The sequence below is a fragment of the Daphnia carinata genome, chromosome 6 (assembly GCF_022539665.2).
Source record: "Daphnia carinata strain CSIRO-1 chromosome 6, CSIRO_AGI_Dcar_HiC_V3, whole genome shotgun sequence".
NCBI classification, from domain to species: Eukaryota; Metazoa; Arthropoda; class Branchiopoda; order Diplostraca; family Daphniidae; genus Daphnia; species Daphnia carinata.
The window spans coordinates 6,304,911-6,328,998 of NC_081336.1; the positions used below are offsets into that span (position 1 = coordinate 6,304,911).

Genomic DNA, 24,088 nt, shown 5'->3' on the forward strand with positions numbered 1-24,088 from the left:
AGTATATGCCTATTAGTAGCATTTGTCTATGTATTACACCAGTTACAACTTGCGAGGAACACGTCATCAACGGTCGGTGAGGTATTCAATAGACGAGCCATAGATGATTTTCAATTGCAAATCCCCTTCTACCTTGACATTTGAATGTTGAAATTTATGTTTGATCAAAGGCCTGGCTACCGAAGTCCAGAACGTACACAGCCACAGCAACCCGGTTAACGAAGACGCAAAAGTGAAAACGATCGATGTTGAAGACGACTGCAGCCAAGTGTTATCTACAATGCCAAACAATCCTGCCAAGGCCATCACTGGCAGAACGATGGCTGCTAAAATATCGCTAGCGTTCCGCACCGGAGTGATCCCAAAATCTTTTTGGTCGCAGATATTCTTCGTGTTTAATATGATACTGACCACGATAGCAAGACAAATAATGGCAACAGTCAGTCCAAAGTCGACAGGGTCTTCAATCCAACATTCTGATTTGATGGGTTTAGCACCGGCATATTTCCATTTGTAAATCGGAATCGTCAGAATTGTAAGGGAAGAGAGACCCCAGACGGTAAATGAAAATTTTGCCAAGCATGCGTTTTGATTGGGAATCCAATGCTCATGAATCTGCCAGCGGCGTATGACAAGTAGCGTACCTTGCCAGAAAAAGGCGGATGTCAAGAAGAACTGAAAGAGTGTCGTCGAGACAATGCAGTAGGCCATATACGCTTGAACAAAGTATTGACTAAGATGACAACATAACATCATTAACCAGGCCATAATCAGCTGAAGACGTGCGCCCATTTCCACCAAATCCATTTCATGCACAGCTTTCCGGTAGACGCATGCTGATCGAATAACAAGACATGTGGCTACAAGGGTTATCAATGCAATATTGATGACAATCGGTAACCGGTGGACCAACGCCGACCATAGTGTTCGAGTCTCGCTAGCGGAGCGGAACAAGCTGTAAATGCCAGACGAGTGACACTGACAGATATGTCTTCTATATTCGTTTAAGCCGAGATACCAGCAGTCGCCCGTTATCCAACCACCTTGCAAACCGACCGCTCGTGAATCCCAACGTGCGCATAATAGTGTACTAGCCGGTATTGATTCCCAATCCCCATCTTCTTTGAAGGTTAGCGTGAACAGCATTGGTACAGTCTTTAAAACGGGTTCCAGGTTAACGTGCACAACTGGTTGGCCACTGACGAATTGCCCCAGAAGGCTGCTCCGGGTCCGATAACTTGTATCTATCTTATACAAGTTGACCACATTTTTTTTAGTCATTGGATCAATTGTCAAGAGCTCGAACGGGAGAACAGCTACAATTGTGACTATCGCGTTGCCGTATTCAAAATTCTCGGAACCTTTTTGCACGACGACTGTTAAGCGAGTGAAATCAATCGTCAGCGCTGAAGGTTGCGAGATGAGCATGGGGTCACTTTTATCCGCCACTATCGAAACCTCATCACCGAGATTGATCCGAACTCGTGGACCTTCACGGTCCAGTAGGGGTAGGTAAGAAAATAGTTGGATCAGTTCATTTAACACATCCGGTAAAAACTGTAGTTCCGATAGAGGACTTTTACCCGGTTGTACCATCTAATGCAACCAATGTAATAGAAAATTTAGTTAGTTTTAATTTTAAATTGTTCGTCCATGAAAAACGTTGCGAAATTTTACCTTCTCCATGAGTGTAATCAAGAGAAGGCGATTGACGTGCACAGTTTGCTTCCGATACGCGCTTATCATGTGCCATAGGCTTTCAATGGATAATTCAAGGCTAGCTGCGGACAAGTACGGTTGTTCCCATTCAGTTAACAATTCTTTTAAAATGACATCCGTTGATAGTCTGCCATTCACGACCGTCTGAGACATCCGCTCAAGTTGATACAGTTTAGCGTTCGTTATCTCCGGCGTTTCGCATACAGTGGTTGCCTCATATATGATTCCAGTTGATTCCTCTATCTACAAAACGAGTAAGAAAAATATAAATGGTTGATAAATATCAACAAAAACGTGCAATCAACGGTACAGACACACTCAAGAAACTGTGGATTGATGCTCACCTTTGGTGGTCCCCAAATGGCACCTCGTTCGAAGCTGCCCATACAGGTGCGATGAACCATATGCCCTCCAATTAAACAGGGAGAGATAGATCTGGTCATCCGGTTGATATCCGTCCTAGGCCAAGCCAAACGATCAATAGTCATAGGAGCTTCTTCGCGAGTGTGATGGTTAGGTGTTTCGATTGGACGAACTGGAGGGCAGGCCACAGTGCTCCGAGTTTCGATAAACTGGTAGTTTTCGTCGTTTTTGTAAATCAATGGCAAACAGGACTGCAAGAGTGCGTGCAAAACGCGTTCATACTCTAACGTGTCCATGTTCAGTTCACCAAAATACCATTGTGGTTGACATCTTCTCGCATAACCCAACAAATCATATTGCGGGATATCGGATGGGACGAAGAACGACACCACAAAATTTAAAATGTTTTTAATGTCTGTTGTGTTGCTCGGGTTAGGCTCAACGGTGATCGTAATAATTGAGAAATTATTCATAATTTCTCGGAAATAACGGAAACGATTTCCATTCAATCGTTGCAATAGATCTTCAGCAAGTGACTCGCGGTTCCCGTCTAATGCTGGCTGGCGATGTTGTCGAAGGGGATACAGCTGATGTCGTTGCCCAATAACAATGACGTAATTATACCAACGGGCTGGGCGGTGAACGATGGTATTGGATTGGAAACGAAATGCTGGTCGGTTTAGCCAGGCTTCGCAAGTCAGCGGACCTGATCCCATAGTGGCCGGCACGGAAACAATAGTTCGATATTGTCGACGAAATCCACGGTCGCGAAAACTGAAACGTCGGACGTAGTTTCTTAAATGACAAACAACGTCAAAATCAGATTGCCAAAAAGATTTTTTCAAGTAAGAACTGTGCGACTGCCTCCGAGTTTCTGTAGCGTTTGGCCAGAAATTCTGGTCATCTCCTTCTCGAAAAGTGGGTTTAGGGTTGTATGTAAAAACGACCGCGTATTCGCCTTCTCGGTCTGAATCGGTGGGAGGCTCGATCAGCAAACTTAGGCCATGCTGCCAATCGAACATTGTTTTCTGACAGACCAGGCCCCATAGTTTGGTTTCGCGTGGCCAGTTCCACCACATTCCGAGGTGGAACGCAGATCCATAACCATTTCCGAAATCGCTGTAAGGGTGCCAATTGTAAGTCGAATTGTTAATGCCAGCTGATTCGTTCAACCATCTGAAGGCTCCTGGCTGATCATCCCGATTCCATAATCCAATCCAGGAATCAACAACGCTTCTGTTACTAAAGTAAGCGTAGACGTCTTCCAAAGCTTTTCGCGTGGCATGTGTCGGAGCTATGGCAAGATGGCCTCCGTGTTGTACGCAGAATTCTTGAGCTTCGTCCGCATCGACGGCTACTTTTAACGTATAGCGTTTATAGCAAATTCCGGCGTCTAGTACGAACAAATGCGTGAGCCAACCCGGGCTGAAAAATAAAGATTGTTGAACGATTAAAGTTTAATTTCCTCAAAATATTTTAGACATATACTCGCAAAAATATTCTCCCACATGGCTGTTCAAATTAAATGGCTGTGGTAACTCAGGCATTAGGGGACGATTGCAGATCATCGGCAACTGATTTTGGCAAGATGTGCTGATTATTTGATTCTTTCCTAAATCGTACGCCGCGCACAACGAGTTGTCCTCCGAGCTTTCCACCGTATTATTCCAATCATTTGTCTGGAAAATCCACCGGTTGCTGACTTTTAAACGGCAACGTAATTATTACAATTTTCAAATAATTTGACGATATATAATAAAAGGCTAGAACAAATACTAGCAAATTACCTGTGTTCCAACTCCAAACAGGTGTTTGGAGAAGAGACGCCCTGTTGAGGCGACGAAGAGGAAGCCAAACTAATGCAGTCGCTGAATTTCGCGTTTGATAAATCCATTCGCGTGATGTTTGAACCCAATTGGACAAGCTGTTTGGCATCAATATTTCAGGCTGCACAGACCACCCAGCCCAACATTGGGCGATGGCTGTGGAAAAACTAGTAATCTCTGTCATTTTGTAGCACCTTCCATCAACTTCTTCGTACCCATAGAAACATTGTGGGTTTTCTTGTCTGGCTTTCATAGTCGAACAGGTCTAAATAAATAGACCATAAAAGCTTGATTAGAATCAATTTTGTTCATTTAGAGAAAAAAATCCTAGTAAGACTAGCGCATACCTGATGTTGAAAAGGATATATTTCGGGCAAACCACAACTTCTTGTAACGATATCTCCATGATTGTCTAAACAGACAGGTCCACCAATAAAATTGCCTGATGTTACTGTTTGTCCTAGATAGCCAACCCACGTGACATTATTGCCATCTTTTGGCAACGCCATGTTGCATGGACTTATAGTATCGAGAAGTAATTCAAAATTATCGTTAGGTAGAAAAAGCGAACGGCTCTTGGCCCAACGTGACAACTGAAATTGCTTTCCAAGCTTTTGAACCATTTTAAAGTCAAACTTGTTGATTTCCTAAGATTTGTCATGGAAAATTTAAATAAAGTAAAATAAAATTATATTGGTTTTTGTTTAGCAATCGCCCGAAAGATTTTGAAAGGGAACGTACCTTATTTTGTATGTGCATTATGAATGTGATATAGGTTTGCTGTATAACCGGTGGTTCAGCGTGAAATTTCAAAGTCCTTCCCTTACCGGAACTGATCTCCACCTCGACAAACTAGCAATAATAATTTTTTTTAGTGTAGTCAAACATAAAAGTTCTGCTTGACCAATGAGTAGTCCAAAATGAGTAGCAAAATGTGATAAAGTATTTGGTTAACCTGTGTCAAAATTATTTTTGCAGTCTCTAGGATGTTGTGAAGTCGGCAAGAGACACATGTGGAAACGAGACGTACTGTTACAGTGTTCCACGCCACTAGTTGGAATCCGTCACTTCGAATTGCTTCGTTCCCGTACAATGCTTCGCATGTGATAAAACCGATCCAAGGAGTAAAATCCTCTTCAGAAGCAAAACTAATCTCCTAGATGACAATAAATCTAGAATACTTCAGTTTTCCTTTGTCTCAGTAGATACACGTGTGACCGAACCTGGGGGAAGTTTCCTACGTAACCGCCGTTTCGAATCCATCTAATTTTAATAGCTGGTCCGTGAGCGTCATCAGTTGTCTTTACCTCACATTTTAACTTGAGCGAGGTAATTTTGGATGGGGAGACGTTGACGAATCCGTTTCGGTTCTGTCCTACAGGTCCCCAGTCAACGTCGGCACCTTCAGTCACTGCCGAAACAGATAATATTTGCCCTTTTGGTGTCAAAACTATACAAGATGGGGTAAAGCACAAAATATGTTGGTTAAAGAAGCAAGCAAATTGAATTGTTAAAATAGTTAACCTCTGAATTCACGAGCAGAAGGATAATTTGAAACACACATACAGCCTACAGTCTGCTGGCTGTCTTTCAGAGAAAGGCCCAAAGTTTTTAGTTGATCAATCCTATCACCTCCAGTATGGTAACAGTACATTTGGTTCTTAATAATATCAGGTGCCATCAAGTCAGGCAAAAACTTTTCAAGAAACAAGAGATTTCTTTCTTCATCTATGCCACGAAGAGAAACCAAGGTTAAAACTTTTCGTTAATAATAAATAATCTCAATGTTACAAGGGTCGGTGCTGCTTAACCATTGCAGGCGCCCATTGCTGAAACACAAGCTTGTCCAGAAAGGATTCTCTTTGATCCATGATTGTCCGAATGCTTCCTAAAGGAAGTTTGATAACCAGGTGTAATATTTTAATGAACGACGTTAAAGGCATGATGTAATTGCGAGTAATTCTCGGCGAGTAATTTTATGCAACAACAGGTAAACAATCACCAACAGTTATGGCAGTTTGTTGCTGTTCGAACTGTAGCAGACAAGTCACTGTGCTGCCACTACTGGCGAAAAACGAAAACCACGGCAAATAGATCGTCACACACACACACATACGCCAAATACGGGAAAGAACATAGAGCACACAGGAACAGACCAGGGCAAACTTCTAACTAACCCCAAGGTATTCGTCTAAGCCATTACGAAGGGTGAAAAGATGTGGAAAGCTTATTTCTTGGCAACTAAAGGTTCTGTGTAAAACAAGAATTGGAGTTACAGTCAAGGTCTTCCACGGAATAGATCTGGAAAGGGTCTATTCCTCAAATGACCTTGCAAGAGCCTGAGTGATTTTCAGATCAAAACGTTGCAACTGCGAAAATGCTTTACTCCATAACTAAAGTAAAAACGATTTTACGTTAGTTGTAAGAATAAAGTGCAGTATGACAACAGATCCCTCTTGACGCTTAATTTCTCGTTGAAGGGTCCATCGTTTAACGTTTGTGCAGTCATCGTATGCAACTTGATACGTCATCCTGAGTATGTATCCACAAACCGAAAAAGACCTCCTTACAAATCGAGGCAACCCTCCTCCATATGGAAACCGCACCAAAATAACGAATTCCTCAGGCCCTTGGTATCCGCTGGAAGAATTGAAATTTCTCAACATCAAAATCTTTCTTGCTAAAAGTAGCTGAGAATCCCCATATCAACGACACATATAGCAACCAAAATTACACGAAATCCGCAGAAAAACCGCAATAGAGCAAAACTGTTGAAATGAGACCCCAAGGCTCTCTTGGAGACCAAAAGAATAAATATATTTATTGTTCATTTCCGATTTGTAAGACATACGATTGAACTAGTCTTCCTACCCGGCTATTCTGAAGAGAACGGCAGCAATGTTAATCGGCCATTAACACGAAAACAGAAAAATAACTCATCTTATTGGTAAATAAATAAATGTTTTTTCTTTCCCGATGTAATGGGATCATTTTATCAAATGATGTAATTCACTTTCCATACCAAGTGGTCTGCTCCCGGAAGATGCGCGCCCATTTGGGCACATCTAGCTTGTGCTTCATTCCATGACCGAGGGCGCTCATCGACCCACTGGAAACAAAATTTGTTGCCGGTAGGGCAAATCCATTCTGGTACCGCAAACGACAAGAGGGCTTGAAAAATCACGCACACAAAAAACGCTGAACGAAACATGGTTCAACAGTACAGTTCAAGAAGTAGAGAAATAATGGTAGAAGTTTCTTAACTGAATCTACTCTTATTCTTAGTTAATCGCGAGACGCAGCTTCTGACAAGGAAGCAAAGGCGGAGTCACCCAAACCATTGTACGCACACATGACTACTGTTGGTCAATCATAAACTCCAAGCAAAATGTGATATGGGTTATAGTTCTTTACCTAGACTGCTACCTAATTTGAACCTAAATTCTTTTCGCATCATTGTCTGTTTAAAGATTAGTTAGACGGTTTCCATTCAGTGTTGTTGAATAACTGACTCACGTTCCTTATGTCTGTAGTAAATGGGACTACACCTATGGCCTTCCTTTTAGGGAGATACTGGAATGGTGAACGAAATGAAAAATTTTATAGGCATTTAGCGATAGATTAGCAACTCCCTGGCAAAGTGTACGGAATGCTAAATTTTGGTTTAAATTCACATTGATTTCATATATATTTGGCTAGATTCACAATTATTCTTGGCAAGTGTATGTGATTCGAATCAGTTGCCAATTCCTCAGCACTTTATTTTTAACTGTACTTTCGACCTAAACGCATACCTGCAGTCGTTGTGTGAATCGTCAAAATTCTAATGGATATAGGTTTCTTACTTCATTTTTCAATCGAACAAAACATTAGCAACAACCTGATCTGTCGACCCCTTAAAAGAATACAGTAGCGTGACTGGCAAACTTCCTGACATCAAGTATTATTTTCGAAATGTAAAAAAGCAACGCATTTTATGACTGGTTATTCGAAATTTTATGTATTTTTATACAACCAAAGTAATGGTTATAGCTAGCTGTTTAATTTTCTCAGATTTTTTGAAAATTTGACGTTACATCGTGAAATATAAAAGCAAAAAATGAAGACGATCACGAATCAAACTATAGCCAATAAACTAGCAACACTCCATTATGTGTATTGATGGTCTCCGTACTAAATTACATAAACTCAATGAAGAGGCTTTTGGAAACAACGCATGCTGAAAAACGGTAAAAACTATTTTTAGTTATCTGATTCAAGCTCAGTGGTTCGGACAATTGGTATATATTATTGGAGAAATCATTAATCTCATATAAATTTCACATCATAGCTTTCAGATATTACACTCTCGAGTACCGATCACACGTATCATACGACACTCAGTTACTTTTTCATTGACCAGCGCCCTAGTCAACTCAGCTACTGCAACCTGCTGGATTTTTCAACTGTCCGCAGAGTTATAACGCAAACGTAATCGAATAAAAGTGATTTGAATTTCACCACGTAACATCTACCAGTTAACTTCATCTTGAAATTATGCACTTTGTAGCCTAAATAAAAAACAACGCATAAAAATATGTACCCTTGGCGAGACTCGAACTCGCAATCTCCAACTTAGGAGGCTGGCGCCTTATCCATTAGGCCACAAGGGCTTGTAAGAAAACAAATAGGCAAAGAATCTAATACTCTAGCGTACAGTTTGGTGGTTCAACACTAGAATCGTCATTTTTGGATGCACTGTATCTCAATATTTTTAAAGAGGTTTGACAGGCAATTGAGAAACCTCCTAATAACAAATGAAAAGGTTATTGTTTAAATCATTTTCTTTTATTAGCGTTTACTTGTTTAATCGGCCCAACTGCAGACGACAGTATTTTTTGTTTAACGTTCATACGGCAGTATGCGGGTGGATTTCCGTAACACAAATATGCTTTGAAACTTAGCTGGTTTGGTGGAATTCCGACAGATAAGTTTAAAAAATGGAGGCTAGTGCTTTAAAGAAAGTAAGGAATAAGTTAGTTACTCCATTGGGAATACCCCCTCCGTCATCCAGAAGGTAAATTTTAGTTGTTGTGTTTCAATGCAATTAAAATAAATTTTTCCAATTTCTTTATAGTTTTGCAAGACCTGGAGGAATAGGGAAGAAGAAGGATTATACTCCTGTTCACTGGAGCCGTTATTTTACATCAAGTGAAAAAGTAATAGTAAATGAAGATGGAGACTCATTTCAAGTTTATCGTAGAGGCTCCTATGGTCCCCTACTTGTTCTGCTTCATGGAGGGGGATTTTCTGCTCTCAGTTGGGCATTGTTTGCAGTAACTAATTTTTGTCTACATACATAGAACATAGCATACTATATTTGTTTATTTTCTTTGTACATGATAGGAGTGTATTGAAGGGTTGGTTTGCTGTCAGGTTCTGGCAATGGACATGAGAGGTCATGGGGATAGTAAGACAAACAATGATGAAAACCTTTCATCAGAAACTCAAGCTGATGATGTTGTAGCAGTAGTCAAGCATATCTTTGGAACAGATCCTCCCCCAATTGTGCTTGTGGGGCATAGCATGGGTGGTGCCATTGCTGTTCATGCTGCTGCAACAGAACAGCTTCCAATGATTGCCGGCTTGATTGTGATAGATGTTGTTGAAGGAACAGCAATGGAAGCACTAGCTTCAATGCAAAGTTTTCTTAGATCTAGGCCAAAACATTTTCAGTCTTTAGAACAGGCCATTGAATGGAGGTATGTAAGTTATAACAAGAATTCCATAAAATAGCAGCAGCTTTCACAGTTAACTTCAATTCATTTTTTTTAGCGTAAGAAGTGGTCAGATTAGAAATGGTGATTCAGCCAGGGTGTCTATGCCTGGCCAGTTAACAAGGTAGCTGTTGTAATTCAAATATTTATAGCCTACATATTGTACTTTTGCTCTGATCCGTAATTTGCAATTTACGTTTCCATAGCGATGCGACGGGACAATGTGCCACATGTGAGGTATCTGCCATTTCCACTCCTACCGTTTCTTCTCCAGATGGTTTTACACCACAATCTACGACTTCGATGAAACATGGTGAATGCATAAACGAAGAAGACGAACAGGAAAAGACCGAAACGCCTCCTACTTTATCAACAGAACCCGCATTTTCCTCTCTCGTAACCTGTTATACAATTAATTGTCGAAGTGTACTTTAAAATTTATAGTATTGTTTGTTTGCTTATTTTTTCATTTAGAGCGTCAAAGATAAATCCGGTTATCGCTGGCGCATTGATCTGACGAAAACAGAACATCAGTGGCCTGGATGGTTCCACAATCTCTCGACCACTTTTTTAGCTATCCCTGTTGCCAAGCTTCTGCTTTTGGCCGGTATAGATCGACTCGACAAAGAGCTGACCATTGGGCAAATGCAAGGCAAATAACAAGCGAAAAAAATTTTTATAATTGGTGTTTTTAAATTATTGCTTTGATTTCTATAGGAAAGTTTCAAATGCAAGTACTTCCTCAATGTGGCCATGCAGTTCATGAGGATGTCCCAGACAAAGTTGCTGAAGTCGTGGCAACATTTTTAGTGAGAAATCGCTTGACGTCTCCGTCGGACAAATTTAATTGGTAATATAATCTCTTTTGCCCATCGAGTTTCTCAAGTAGATTTCTAATGCAACGTATTTAATGTCTAGGGTTATGCCCGTTTGTTAGGTTTTCTCCGTAACCCTCTCAGGTTCCGGAGACAAACGGCATGAGGTAAAATCTCCGACAACACGAGAATGACGTGAGCGTACTGTATTTGTGTTTCTCTCATTGTTCACGTACGTTTTTGTCCCGTTGCCCTCATTTAAAACTGTTTTATAACCTCTTGTATTTTCTGACGATTACCTTTTCATTTTCACAATTGCGTCAGTATGGAACTTTGCGTTCAAAGGAAAATGGGTCACCCTCCTTCATTCATCCACTTTGTGTCAACTGTGAATAGCGTTAATAGGAATTTTCCAGTTTTTTTCTGTAAAATAACTTTTACGGACAGGCTATTTCGAAAGTCTCGCACAGTGAAAGCGATTTTTGGTACGTAGCCGAGTGTTTGGAGTAAAAAAGCTCTTGACAAAGGGCACTCCAACAACTTCGGCTTCCTTTTTTTTTTTTTCACACTTTAAGCTAATTGTATTGCGAATTGCATGATCAACATTGAAGGTCATGTCGCGCACGCAGAACAACTGTGTGTGCCGGAGTGTTCCTGGTACAATTACATGTCTTTGTGTGAACAATTCTCCCGTAGTTAATTCTCTTTGCCTTGATTTTCGCTAAAATTCTATTAACCTTCAAGACTAAAGGATTCCAGTCGTATATACTCCAAAGTCTACGTACCGCATATCAAAAAGGCAATTTAGTTTTGATAAGGACTAAGCGATCGGTAGCATTTAATTTCATACAGATCCGGGAAAAGTTAAAGTTAGCAGCTTTGTTTGCTAATTTGTTTATTATTCTTTTTTCTTTTGGTTTTCCTTTTTGTTTTTCCCCCACCTTCTCCAGATAACAAAGAACACCCTTAAACAATGTGCTAGCATGGGCGTTGCTCTTAAAGGTTTTTCCTTCGCTACGGGCATTTGGTGTGGCGGAAGCCATGAAGCAGAACAACATTAGCTGCGACCTCAGTGCAACTACGTGATTTCTCCGAACTTCACATATTTAACTGGTTTGAGATGGCAAAATAAGTCGAACATTCAGCTGAAGGCGATTTTTTTTCTGGGTCCAGCCCAACAAATTCGCTTAATACGCCTAACATAAACGAAAAATTTTATCCGATTAAGGTATGGATTTTCCCCAAAAAAATCCGCATCGTAAAGAAACTCGCTTTACGCTCTTCCTTTCACCTGATGCAGGTGAAAGCGTGAAAAGTTGGAGAAAAGTAGAATGCCGTATATAGTCTTTGTTTGAAAACTCATTTGACATGGAATGAAGAAAGGAAATCCTGTTTTCATTGTAGACGTGCTTGACTGTTTCCTTTTGGGACTATTATTAGTTTTTTCTATTAAGCTCATTTTTTTTAATGTTGACGTAGACATTATACCTTGCGCACGCATTATTGAATCCTACGTTGATTTAGTTGCTCAATAGGCAGCATAACTTGGCATTCTTTATTCAATACACGTTTTTGCTAGATTTGCTATCCGTCTAACGAATTGCCTTTTCATTAGCCATTGGGACCGTATCAATTGCTTAAGAGATATTAGCTCGTTAGTTTTTATGCATCTATACATTTTTTCGTTCAATTAAGGGATAATTAATTTTATTATTTTTCCATTTTTCGTTTCTTCACTAAACAATAGATCTTAATTCCGTTCGTTTTGTAATACGAACTAACCGTTTTATATAATAATCTTGTTTTGACATCCTCGTCTCAAATCGCTTTCTTTTGTCCTAGCTGTGACATTTAAGGATGTCGAGGTCATTCTTGTTATTTTTCGGAAGTTGGGAAAATCCCAGTTTTTTTTATTTACGATGGTACGTGTGATACTACCTGCGGATGAAAAGGAAGCTGCTAGTGTACATTAGGTGTCCTTGAGTCGTGGATGGTTTCCCCTGTTTAAGAAGTTTCATCTGATTGGATAGCTAACAAAAACCCTTGCTGTTGCTAGCACCGCGAAGAAACAAAGACTGAGAAAAAGAAAGCAAATGAGAATGGTTAACGAAAACGAATGAAAAGAGTGTTTGGCGAGTGACTGTCTACAATTCTGGAGTTTTCATTAGCTCCAGGTTCAGCCCACCTTGCCACCAGCCTTCAACTGTTGAGGTATAAAAGCCAACAAGGAAAACAGACAATCAGCAGTCGCTTTAAGAATCTTGCCTACAACACAATACCAAGGTAAATATAAAACAACGAAAAAAAATTATATGGTTTGTAACAAGTTGAATAGCGTTGCTAACATTTTTCTATTGCGTCTTGTAATTTAGAAGAAAATGAAATTCGTGATTTGCTTCAGTTTTTGTGTCGTCTTGGCTGCGGGTGTTCAAATCGTTCCTAAAACTCTGACACGCGAAATCAGAGCGGACGTGCTTAGAGGTAATCACTCTTTTAAGTACTTCATTTAATTTTAACTGTGGCTAAACAATAACAGCTATGTGCAGACAATTAATCGTCAATTGATTATCATGAATCAGATTTCCCTGGTGTTTGCTATGCTTCCACTCAGTGTCGTACGTTTAAAGAGGGCGAAGAATGGGATCTCAAACCTTTCTGTGGAAAATCCGTTTGTATGATGGGTGCTGACGGAAGGTAATGAATTCGTTTTTGAAACACTTTCTTAATGTGTTATTCGTTCTAAATACTTAAAAAATTCTACCATTTGCATGAACATTTTACAGTTTGAAGGAGCGCGTCAGTGATTGCGGCCCCCCAGCCAAAGCAAACGCAGAGTGCAAAGTTTCGGCCAATGCTACGCTCGCCTATCCTGACTGTTGCCCAGTTTATGATTGCGCACCTGGAGTAGAACTGGAATTCCCTGAAATTCCAGTTCTGTAAACAACTTCGTAACGCAGCCGATAGATGTTAAGGTGCATTATTTTTTCTTCTTCGCATTCACTGCATTTATTTACATGAAATCTGAGCTGGTCCTTCGTTTATTGCTAATACATTTACATTCGTGAAAACACAAATAATAGTTCATAGGGTGGTACGAAAAGCTAACCGATATGAAAAACAGAATCTTTTAGTGTGACCTAGAAAGATCTCTTCTGAATAGCGGATGCAATATTACGAAATCAAGGCTTCGTTGCTTTCGTAAGAAAGAAAGCCATCCATAATTTTAAAATGTAGTAAAGTCATGCTGACTGCTGCATTAAGAATAAGCGAGAAATCGCCTCATACTGATTTTTACCGCGTAATAGCATTTCTCATCACGTTGGACAAATAGATAGATAGAACCAATCAGATGACAAAAATAAATTCATCCAATACGGTCTATGGCTATACTCGACCCAATAGATTTAAGTACAAGATAGCACGCCTTTTCGATTTTTTTTTATGTCAATTATTACCGGGTATAGAAACGGTACGTAGATTCAACAACTGAAAAACGCTAGTTTATTGTGGGCTAAAGTCTCTGCTTCAGCAAAAAGGTACAAATTTATTTTAATTAGACACGCGCTCCTCCAGTAAATTTTAATGAAGGACAGGAAAAGCAGGTTTCCGGCTTAATGGATTTCGTAATTTATCCTCGCGATTTTTTTCCTGTTCATCTCATTAAGAACAAATGAATGCCTATGTAAAAAGGAATGTAACGGTTCGAAGACTTAATTTCCTTCAAACCACACCTCGTCAAAACTCTAACTCTAACTAATTTTCACGGAATAGTAGGCGAATAAAACTAAAGCACAGCAATCAGTCTATTTACATACAAACAAAATTTTATTGAAACTGTGTTGTATTATTCTTTAGGGCAGGAGACTTTGGGTACACTTGTACACCCCAACGACATATTAACAAATGAGATATAATATTCTTACCCCACCTATAATAACGTTGTTGCGTACCTGATGACATTCTCTTCCCTTTTGGCCGTTGGCGATTGCCATTTAAATCCACATAGTCAGTGAAAACAAGAGTATTTTCAATTGATCGCACATCCGCTCTTTTGTCTTGATTTTCACCAGTTTGTAGTGGAAAATGGATGTCCTGCGATGACAACGCGATATCAAAATTGGAATTGCAGGATTAACAATAAATTCCAAACATAGGCCTAACGACGATTTAAGATTAGCTTCAACTTATATTTTCACTGCACAACTAAAATCACACCCAACTAATGCATGAACGCATTATTGCCAATATCGGCCGCCAGATGATATGGAGTATTCTTGCATATCATTAACGGTGCGTGATGCCACACCCTAATTCGTGAGTGTGCATAATGATTAAAAATTTGAAACATTTACTTAAATTTTTTGTTTTATAATTACCTTGGATGTTATTTATCACTATTTTCTGGATATTGTTCATTTATTACATTGTCCAATATTTTCAGCGAATTTAAATGGGAGTTGTTTTATGGCAGAAAATACACGATTACGTTATCACCATGGTTTGGGGTCGTCATTCACTGTATATAATAGTTGCGTGAACATCTTAATGTAGCGGCACTTGGAATGACTGGGTATGGCACCCTCCTCATGATGGGAATACTAGTAACCAAGAGTCTGTAAGCAATTACAACTCGAAACGTCAAGCATTGGTATGGGATTGGCCCACCATTCCAGTGCAAAACTGAATAGAGATGTAAGAGCTATCAGCTGATGTCACGATGGGGATCATATAGTACAGCAATATGATCTCCATCCGGGCAGGTCTGGAGGATACTAGTATGTCAGTCAAGTGCTTAGCGCAAACATTTTGGCTATTTTCCCAATAATTAAAATCATAGCTGGCAAATCGAAACTCCTATCTCCGCCGAATATTTTGAGCATTTCCATAACATAGAAATTTTAGATTGAAAGTAATAATTGCCATTAGCAGTGTAAATGCAACCTGAAAAAAATTTAAACTGCTATTCAATTACAAATGGAAAATGGATTTTAACCACACAAACGAAACAATGCCTATGAACTAAGGCAATGAATCAATGCAACTTTGTGCTAAGTGACTGGATAAATAAATTGATTGCAATCTTATAAATAACCGTGATATATTTCCCGCAAATGTCCTCTTGCATAACTGTGTTCAGAAATTACGCTGTTGTACGAACACTAACTGAAATCGTCTTTATCCGCGTTATGTAATAAAGCATAAAAGCAATTACAGATTGGGTAACGACATAATAGCTGTATTCAATATTTCATTTATAAACCACATGCGTATGGGACGACTAGTTATTGCATAAATACAATGCAGGGAAATACTCATTTTAGAACGAGTACAGCAAATAATAAAACAAGATCTAATTATCTTCAACTAGTGAGCTTGACGGACAACCCTATTTTCACGATTAATAATACTTCGGTCGCTCAGTGTAATAGCTCGGTGTGGAGTAGTACTTCGGGGCCTCCGAATAGTAAATAGGAGCCGTATACGTTAAGGTGTAGTACTCGAGTGCCTTTGTGGCGTAGTAAGCAGGAGCCGCATATGTTGTGGTATAGTACTCGGGCGCCTTTGTGGTGTAGTACGTAGGGGCTGCATACGTCGTGGGCTAGTATTCGGGGATGCTCACTCGACTGGCTTCAACCTTCGATATGGCCTCATTTTATAGCAGCTACTGCCACCCTGATTCATCGCTTTAACCCAGTGGCAACAAGAAGTTGAATTTTTTTGAATATCCAGTATTCTTACCCCACCTTTGTTGTGCTGTATGGTGTAGAGAAGATCCTCTCAGGCTGCGTTTCCACCGCTAACGGGGGATTTCTAAATTTCCAATTGAAAATACGCAGAAACCAACGTCTTGTTTTCATGGAATAGTCGGCGAATAATACCAAAGCACAGCAATCAGTCTATTTAGATACAAATAAAATTTTATTGAAGCTGAGTTTTATTATTCTTTAGGACAGGAGATCTTGTGTGCACTCGTACAAGAACAATGTACATTTCACTGCATGTTTTTTTCGTTTTCTTCTATGTTCTTCTTGTTCTCTATATTTTTCTTTCCGTTCTTGGTCTAATGCGTGCTTTTTATTCAACTCACGCAAAAAAAAAAAATCATTCCCTTTGTTCTTTTAGCTAAAAGTTGGTCTAGTATTTTAACAGACCACGCACGGTAGGAGAACGGTGGAAAAAAAAAGACAAAATGAAAGATACTTAGATCCATGACTATAGAACAGGAATAGTAAAGAGATCACAAAATGGATTTGAAAGAAATAAAATAATAAGGTGTGTCTTCAATATTAGTTTGTCTCTCTTGATTACGTAGTTCAAAATAGTTCATGTACTAGTTGCCTGTTAGTCACTTAGTCATCGTCACGATGCCACTTTTCAACGAGGCATTCTTCATCCGAATCACTTGATGACGATTCGGGTTGTTCGGCGTCGAATGCGTATTCTGAATAAATCAAAATCAAAAAAATATTTCGGTAATACACCTAATGTTTGTTAATAAAAAAAAGCTTCCTACTTGGGCCTACTATTGGCTCCAATTGCTCGTCATCGTCTGGCGAATTATTAATCAACCAATAGTCAAAATCACGAGTCAGCCAAGGTTGCTTTAAGGTGGATTGAATGAAGCGGGTCCATGTTGAACCTATTTCTTGCTTCCGGAGCGTGGCTTTTACTCCGCAACTAACGATGCAATGGGAGCTTTTTTCAGGAACTATGTAGCCATACGTGCTCGTGTTCAATTCATATCTACGCCGAGTTGTAAAACGAAACGATGGTTAAGGTAATACATTTCAACATTGTGTCGGAAAAGATTACTACCTCGATCCATTAACATGGGTCACGAAGCTCAAATGGTTCTCCGAAAGTTCAATAGTATAGTCAATCAGGTGATACACAACGAAAGTTACACAAACATCCTATTGAAATATAAAAATGTTTATGTTATGACAATTTATAATCACATTAATCTAAAACACATAGCTACCTGTTCACTTTGTGCCCATTTCGTTGTAGGGAAGCGACTCAAACTGTCCTTCAAAGGCATCGTGTGATCGATTAGCGCTAAATTTTGATTTCCATGTACAATTTGCTGCACCACCAGCTTCTCTTCTGATGATGGGACACTTTCGCCAGATGCCTCGTCAGATAGACGAGAATCGGCATTTGAGTTAGTATCCTCATTTTTGAGATTTCGGAAAGAGGTCAATCCAACCAGGCGAAACATCAAATTTCAGGTCATCTTCTGCATCGTCCAGTTGTTGCGATTTGCACATTTTGTCTCTTAACTCTTTTTCTTCAGCCTCCTTCTTGATTACAGCCGAGTGGCGTACGCTTGCACGAAAATCTTCATCGTTTTCTAGCGAAATGGCATAATTTTGGTCTATCAATTGTTGAGCTAAATTTTGAGGCTCGCATTTTTCGCGGTTTATCAGTTTAACATGATAGTGCGGCCCATTCGTCACTTTATTAGGAACTGTTTCTTTAAACTTCGTCTGGGCATGCCACGCGTGTATCGGAATCGTTGTGTAATCTCCGTAATCCACGGAAAACACGTGGAACTCGGATGCGTCATATCCAATTATCTTTTTCTTTATGCAGCACCGCCACCACGGTCTGTAGGTGATTCCGCGAGGCAGAAACTTCCTACACGAGCTTCTTCGTACGTCAAATGTTTAAAAGTATGATTAATGTTTTAACTTGATAAAATAAGAAACCGAGTAATCTCACTTGTTTTTTTAATATCTTCTTCCAATGACAACAAGGTTTTCTGAAACTTGACGATTGTGACGTAAAACTGCAGCAGATAATGCCATGTTAGATTATCACATACAATTAGAGAGAGAGTAAATGAGATGCAAACCTGGTGCGGAGAATCGCTAGCCACTAACTCAACTCGTGTTTCTTCATTCATTGGAAGGAATGCATGAGCCACTTCGATTGGTTTGGAGCTTCCGCTTGCCAATCCAACACTGCAATCTGGTAAAACAAGTCCACCTGTTTCATAGGTGGTGTAGCTTTACCAAATGTTCGTCGTTGCTTTCGGCTAACTCATCTTTCAAAAGTTCTTTTAGTATGTCTGTTACAACAACGCAGGAATTCACGCCATCCAGTCATTTCCTCTAGTGTAATGGACTGAGCCATAGCGTAGATGACAAGGCCAGCACAATTCGACCTTCCAGCTCTTTGCCCATTAATTTTTCACGAACAAAATCGATCGCGTAACGGCTCCAGCTTGAATTTCCTTCCAATGGCGGGGCCATTTTTTCACGTGTTCTGGAAGTTCCAACAAATCTTTGACAAAGCATTGTACGACACATTCTTGATCACTACACACTACTGCAACCTCTGTAGGGATTCCCTGAAGAACAACATATTTTGTAATCGATTATACACAAGAAATGATTTATACTCATAGCAGGCTTACCTGGTGATCTTTCTCAAGTACCGATTCAATACGAACAGGTCAAAAAGCTGTTCAGTGGTCTGTCGGGCGTAAAGATTACCTACTTGTATTCTATTCCCCTGTACCGGATTCTTTCCCTCATTTTCGTCGCGAAAGTGTTTTCGCAACTGTGACATAACTTCGAAATGAGATACACTTTTACCTTCCAGCAGATTATTTTCATTGCGATGCTTTCAAATGCGGGCGTAATACTGGGTTGCAGTGCTCACGGCTGTAATGCGAATGCGAACTATACCGTTCCTTGGAACAACTGGTTGGTCAAGACTTTCCAAAATAACATGTCGAAGTCCACATAGCTTCATATTTCTACAGAATCCAAACGCATAGAAAACATAAGCGCGAAAAAAAATCAAATCCCAATTAATAAGCGGCTGACACGTATTTGCATTTACTACCTTCAAATTTTCACATAGTGGTAGATTTCTTTTGCGAACCTCTTTACCACAGAAAGAAAGTATGGCTTCCGTTGCTAGTTCATCAAAGACCACATGTCCAACGCGTTGCATAAAACGTACGATCGTTAGCAGAGAGTTGTTAAACTCTTTAGTGATCAGTAAATGAGTTTCCGGTTTATCAGCCTCCGTACCCTCCAAGTGGAAGTTGTCCATTGCGAATGAAAGCCGATAGCTAAAATCATATTTGGAATGATGAGGTATAAAATAATGGATGAGCGTTTGTGCATTTTTTATATTGAGTCTCTCTAGGACATCGTCCGTGCAGATAAGAATGGCAGAACTCTCTCGGGCATGGTTCCACCTTTGCGTTATAAAATCTAAATCTGACACAATAGATTGGTTGTGGATTAACAGAGGCGCCACACCAATCCGAAGCCAAGCAAGTAAGAATGAATTGCGCATAAATGATTAAATCTTTGATTAAGTTACCGTTGACAGCATTCGTTCAACTTTAAAGACTTCAGCCGACCCGCGGAAGAATATAATGATTCTGCTTAAGCGTTTTGTTTGCATACTCTACAACAAATGGCAGTCCATCTCGTCACAAGTTCCAAGACGAACATCAAGCTTCATCCCACCATAAATGGCAGCCTCCATACAAGAGGATATGAAAACCGAAGGATTTTTTAAAACCTTTGAAGAAATTTCTTCCATTCCTTTTGTCCAATGGCTAGCACAAAGCACAATCTACAACATAGAAGTTTAGCACGAGTATAGGTAATATGAATTCACTGTCATGCTTACCTGTCGTGCGACAAAGTTCTTTCCTTCTGTTACCCGCTGAACAGACTGTTGATAAAAATTAAACAGTTTCTTCGCTGCTCCAGCGTGTTCTTTGAGCACAAAGTCTGAATCGTCTAAGCTAATTCTACCTTTTCCTTCTGATAGCAACAAACTGAGTGCAGGAGCTGTGGCAGCAAGCAAAGTCACTCCGTTGATCAGGTAGGGCAGAGCCACTTTCAAGGACCGTTCTGTACCATCGGTGAAGACGGCAGAGCGAAGGTTCTAAAACATAAAATCTAGATTATTATACGTAGACATTTATGAAATGCTACAATATATTACTGGATTTTTCTTCATTATCCGACAGCAATAATAGTGCACCATTTCTGCGTTCTCCCACGATGAGCAAATAACAATGGCCAAAGGGGAACAACCTTCTGGCACTTCGCCGTGCTCGCTTGGATCAAGCAAATTATTTAATATTGGTATCAGATAGCCTGTTGTCGAAATTTGGAATTAGGTACCTGCATGAGAACTACAGTAAGCCTTTGTTTGCCATTACAATACCTAATGTTTATCCACCTCACACTCCTGAGATCTAAGCAACATTATGACCACGTAAAATTGCATCCCAAACAGAAGCTTGAATTGTTTTGGGCTTTTCAAAGTGCAAAAAAATGGGAAATCCTTGAAGTTATGGGTTGGTAAATGGGGCACATCAGATCGGACAAGAACACTACCTATATGTAATCTTCTTTTTAACACAAATAATCAAAATTATTAATTTAAAATGACTAATACCTTCCTCTGTTAATTGTGCTAACTTGGAAAGCTCTAGCATTTTGGGTACATTTTCTTCGAATGCAGTAGTATGTTCTACTTGTGCAGATGCTGATGCTAACTGCAACAGTTCCTTGATATCTTCATCATTTTTATGTACAGGTGAAACAACATTATTTTTGTGACCCAGGGTATCAAAGGAGGTCGACTGCAACTTAATTTCTTGTGTAGTTTTGTTTTTCTTGCATTTGGATTGTTCAAGTGCCACCTTCAACAGAAATGCTTGACTAGAATTCCTGGCAATCAAGTTATTCAAAATCAATTATTCATCTTATTTGTTCCACTTGATGCTGTCATACGTTGTTGAGGCACTTGTAACTGAAGCCAGATTTAGCTGTGAATTTTTCTGTTGGGTCTGCACAAGACTGTTTTCTCTTGGCCATGAAGTTTGCAGTAAACCAGAATGCCTAAAAAAAGGTTATATTTTTACAAGAAACTCACTAGAGGTTTATACTGAGGAGGGTGTATTCCATTGCACGGCTTCATATTTTCTGCAATAGGTCTCCTGACTATGACTTCCATTTTTTTGGTGAGATTTGAAAGCAGTAACGTGACCACGCTCAAGAGCCAATGAAAGGCTGAAATGGTTTTAGCAGACGAACACATGTAAACACCATTTGTAAAGTGCCGCCAGCAGCGCCACTGGGTGGGAAGATGCAAAAATTAACATTTCTCATTTTTAAAATGAATTTTTGCCTCGCTGATGTTCCACCTATTGCGATATTCAATTATCGACTGCCTTCAACGCCACTGCGAGAAAGTGCAGCAACTACCATTTCCAATTTTTGAAATGAATTTCTGTCGTTACAGATACACTACCTTTGGGACATAGGTATGCAGCCGAACGTGAACCGTTGCTTTGGATGTTGGCCCGTGGTGAGTGATGCGGAAACCTTGTTTTTAAAAGTAATATTTGACAAAAAATAAAAAGTAATGATTGAACTTCGTGTGAAAATTAGACGGAAGTACATTTAAGTAGAAAAACCTAGTTTTTTACTTTTAACGAGTGATAACATTATGGAAACATCACTGTTTTTGACTTTGAAATGTCAGGTCCATACGGCATCTTCTATAAGAGACCAGAGCCTTCTATGGTTTAGTTTAGTTTGGTCGCTTATTAAATTACAAAAAAAAATGGGTTATAATGGTTCTTCAAAAAAACTGACGCCGTCTCATTACGTTTGTTTTTTTTCAATGACAATCGCTTTTATTTGCGTGACGACTCTTATTGTCATGGCCACCGATCCCCGAAGGCACGAGAAATTCCCATGTTCGACGGATCCTATCTTTGTGAAATGTTCACTAGAGCACCCTGATTTGCCAACGGAAATTACACCAGATCTTGACGGAATTCTAGTTGAAAAATCAAGAACGTCTCTCTCGGAGTCTACTATAAGCGACGTAACCCAGAAAAAATCGCATGACATCGGCGAACAAAAAACCCCGCAATCCAAAAATTTTCCCATTTTTGGACCTGATAACGCTATCGATGATGATTTGTTGCCACATCTTTCGAAAGTCAAACCAGAGATAGTTGCTTCGATTGGAAACGATGATTCCGGAATTATGGCAGCAATGATAGAAATTATGCGCATAATTTTGGAGGACAGTGATGCAGATTTAACAAGAGAACTTTTAGCAACGATGACAGAAGAGGTTTCGAAAGAAACTAACCCTGATTTGAAGCCACTGCTCACAAAATTTCTGAATGTCGTTACGTTTGCAGCAGAAAAAGCTACGGATACTCGTAAACCAATGTCGAAAGGCAGATTTTTTTCGTTCAGTACACCGGACAACAATGATGTCGAAGAAGAACTTAAGTACGAAACAGAAAAGGGGGAGATAAACGTCACTGAACTAGAGAATGGGATTGGGTCTTTTACCGTAAATGAAATAACTGATATTAAGGAAAACGATTTCAAGTTGGAACCAGAAAAGACGACTGGAACGATTAGTAAAACTGAACCAAATGATCCTGCAGTAATGCAGGAAGTTAGTTATTCAGCTTCGACTGAGCCTTCCGAGGAGTTTGATTTGGATATCACGAAATTGTTTTCTGGAATCAGTTTTTCTGATGCAAGTGACTCAAATGACGAGGCTTATGACAGCGAAGAACCTGTTCCACTTGCTGTCGATATTCGAAAGCCAAGGCCAAGAAGCGGGCTTTCGTCGATCGGGACAGCGGACGACAGTAATGTCAACGAAGAACTTGACGACAATGAAAACCGCGAGATAAATATCATTGAACTCGCAACTGGCATTGGGTCTTTTAAAATCAATGAAACGACTGATATGGAAGAAAACGATTTCCAATTGGAACTAGAAAAGACAACCGGAACGATTAGTACAGCTGAAACAAACGATCCAGCAGTAATGCGGAAAGTTAGTTCTTCTGCTTCGTCTGAGCCTTCCGAGAGGTTTGATTTCGAAATTACGAAATCGTTTTCTGGAATCAGTTTTTCTGATCCAAGTGACTCAAGTAACGAGGACTATGACACCAAAGAACCTGACTCACTTCTTGACAATACTCGAAAACCAGCTTCGTTTGAACCTTCCGAGGGGTTTGATTTGGAAACCACGCAATTTTATTCTGAATTCAGTTTATCTGGCGTAAGTCACTCAAGTATTGAGGCTTATGACAACAAAAATCCTGACCCACTTGCTGTCGATATTCGAAAGCCAATGCCAAAAAGTTTGCTGTCATCGATTAGTATACCGGACGACAGTGATGTCAACGAAGAACTTGATTACGGCACAGAAAACCGCGAGGAAAATGTCATTCAACTCGTAAGTGGCATTGGGTCTTTTAAAGTCAATGAAACGACTGATATTGAAGAAAACGATTTCCAATTGGAACTAGAAAAGACAACCGGAACGATTAGTACAGCTGAAACAAACGATCCAGCAGTAATGCGGAAAGTTAGTTCTTCTGCTTCGTCTGAGCCTTCCGAGGGGTTTGATTTCGAAATCACGAAATCGTTTTCTGGGATCAGTTTTTCTGATACAAGTGACTCAAGTAATGAGGATTATGACAGCAAAGAACCTGACCCACTTCCTGACAATACTCGAAAACCAGCTCCGTCTGAGCCATCCGATGAGTTTGATTTGGAAATCACGAAATCGTATTCTG

At 39.8% G+C, this 24,088-nt stretch overlaps 3 protein-coding genes, 1 non-coding gene and 1 pseudogene across 4 annotated transcripts; 2 read left to right on the plus strand and 3 right to left on the minus strand.

The window, feature by feature from the left end:
* Nucleotides 1-43: 43 nt before the first annotated feature.
* On the minus strand, nt 44-7,141 carry LOC130702283 (uncharacterized). The gene is made up of 12 exons (XM_057523950.2): nt 6,931-7,141; nt 5,700-5,796; nt 5,433-5,636; nt 5,132-5,358; nt 4,864-5,064; nt 4,650-4,760; nt 4,256-4,555; nt 3,870-4,173; nt 3,571-3,784; nt 2,064-3,507; nt 1,678-1,962; nt 44-1,596 (listed from the first exon to the last, which is right to left on the minus strand). The coding sequence occupies exons 1-12, from the start codon at nt 7,117-7,119 to the stop codon at nt 67-69; spliced, it is 5,106 nt and encodes a 1,701-aa protein (XP_057379933.1). The 5' UTR covers nt 7,120-7,141; the 3' UTR covers nt 44-66.
* Nucleotides 7,142-8,487: 1,346 nt separating this feature from the next.
* On the minus strand, nt 8,488-8,560 carry Trnar-ccu (transfer RNA arginine (anticodon CCU)). Its single transcript has one exon. It is a non-coding gene; the product is annotated as a tRNA-Arg (tRNA).
* Nucleotides 8,561-8,765: 205 nt separating this feature from the next.
* Nucleotides 8,766-12,762, plus strand: LOC130702311 (protein phosphatase methylesterase 1-like). The gene is made up of 10 exons (XM_059495631.1): nt 8,766-8,964; nt 9,025-9,223; nt 9,294-9,649; nt 9,723-9,788; nt 9,871-10,060; nt 10,139-10,320; nt 10,624-10,639; nt 10,927-10,964; nt 11,129-11,174; nt 12,384-12,762. The coding sequence occupies exons 1-10, from the start codon at nt 8,888-8,890 to the stop codon at nt 12,450-12,452; spliced, it is 1,239 nt and encodes a 412-aa protein (XP_059351614.1). The 5' UTR covers nt 8,766-8,887; the 3' UTR covers nt 12,453-12,762.
* On the plus strand, nt 12,627-13,425 carry LOC130702325 (U-scoloptoxin(16)-Sm2a-like). Its single transcript, XM_057524003.2, has 4 exons — nt 12,627-12,762; nt 12,852-12,960; nt 13,059-13,173; nt 13,263-13,425. The coding sequence occupies exons 2-4, from the start codon at nt 12,858-12,860 to the stop codon at nt 13,417-13,419; spliced, it is 375 nt and encodes a 124-aa protein (XP_057379986.1). The 5' UTR covers nt 12,627-12,762; nt 12,852-12,857; the 3' UTR covers nt 13,420-13,425.
* Nucleotides 13,426-16,375: 2,950 nt separating this feature from the next.
* Nucleotides 16,376-21,458, minus strand: LOC130702483 (putative ATP-dependent RNA helicase TDRD12; annotated as a pseudogene).
* Nucleotides 21,459-24,088: the final 2,630 nt, after the last annotated feature.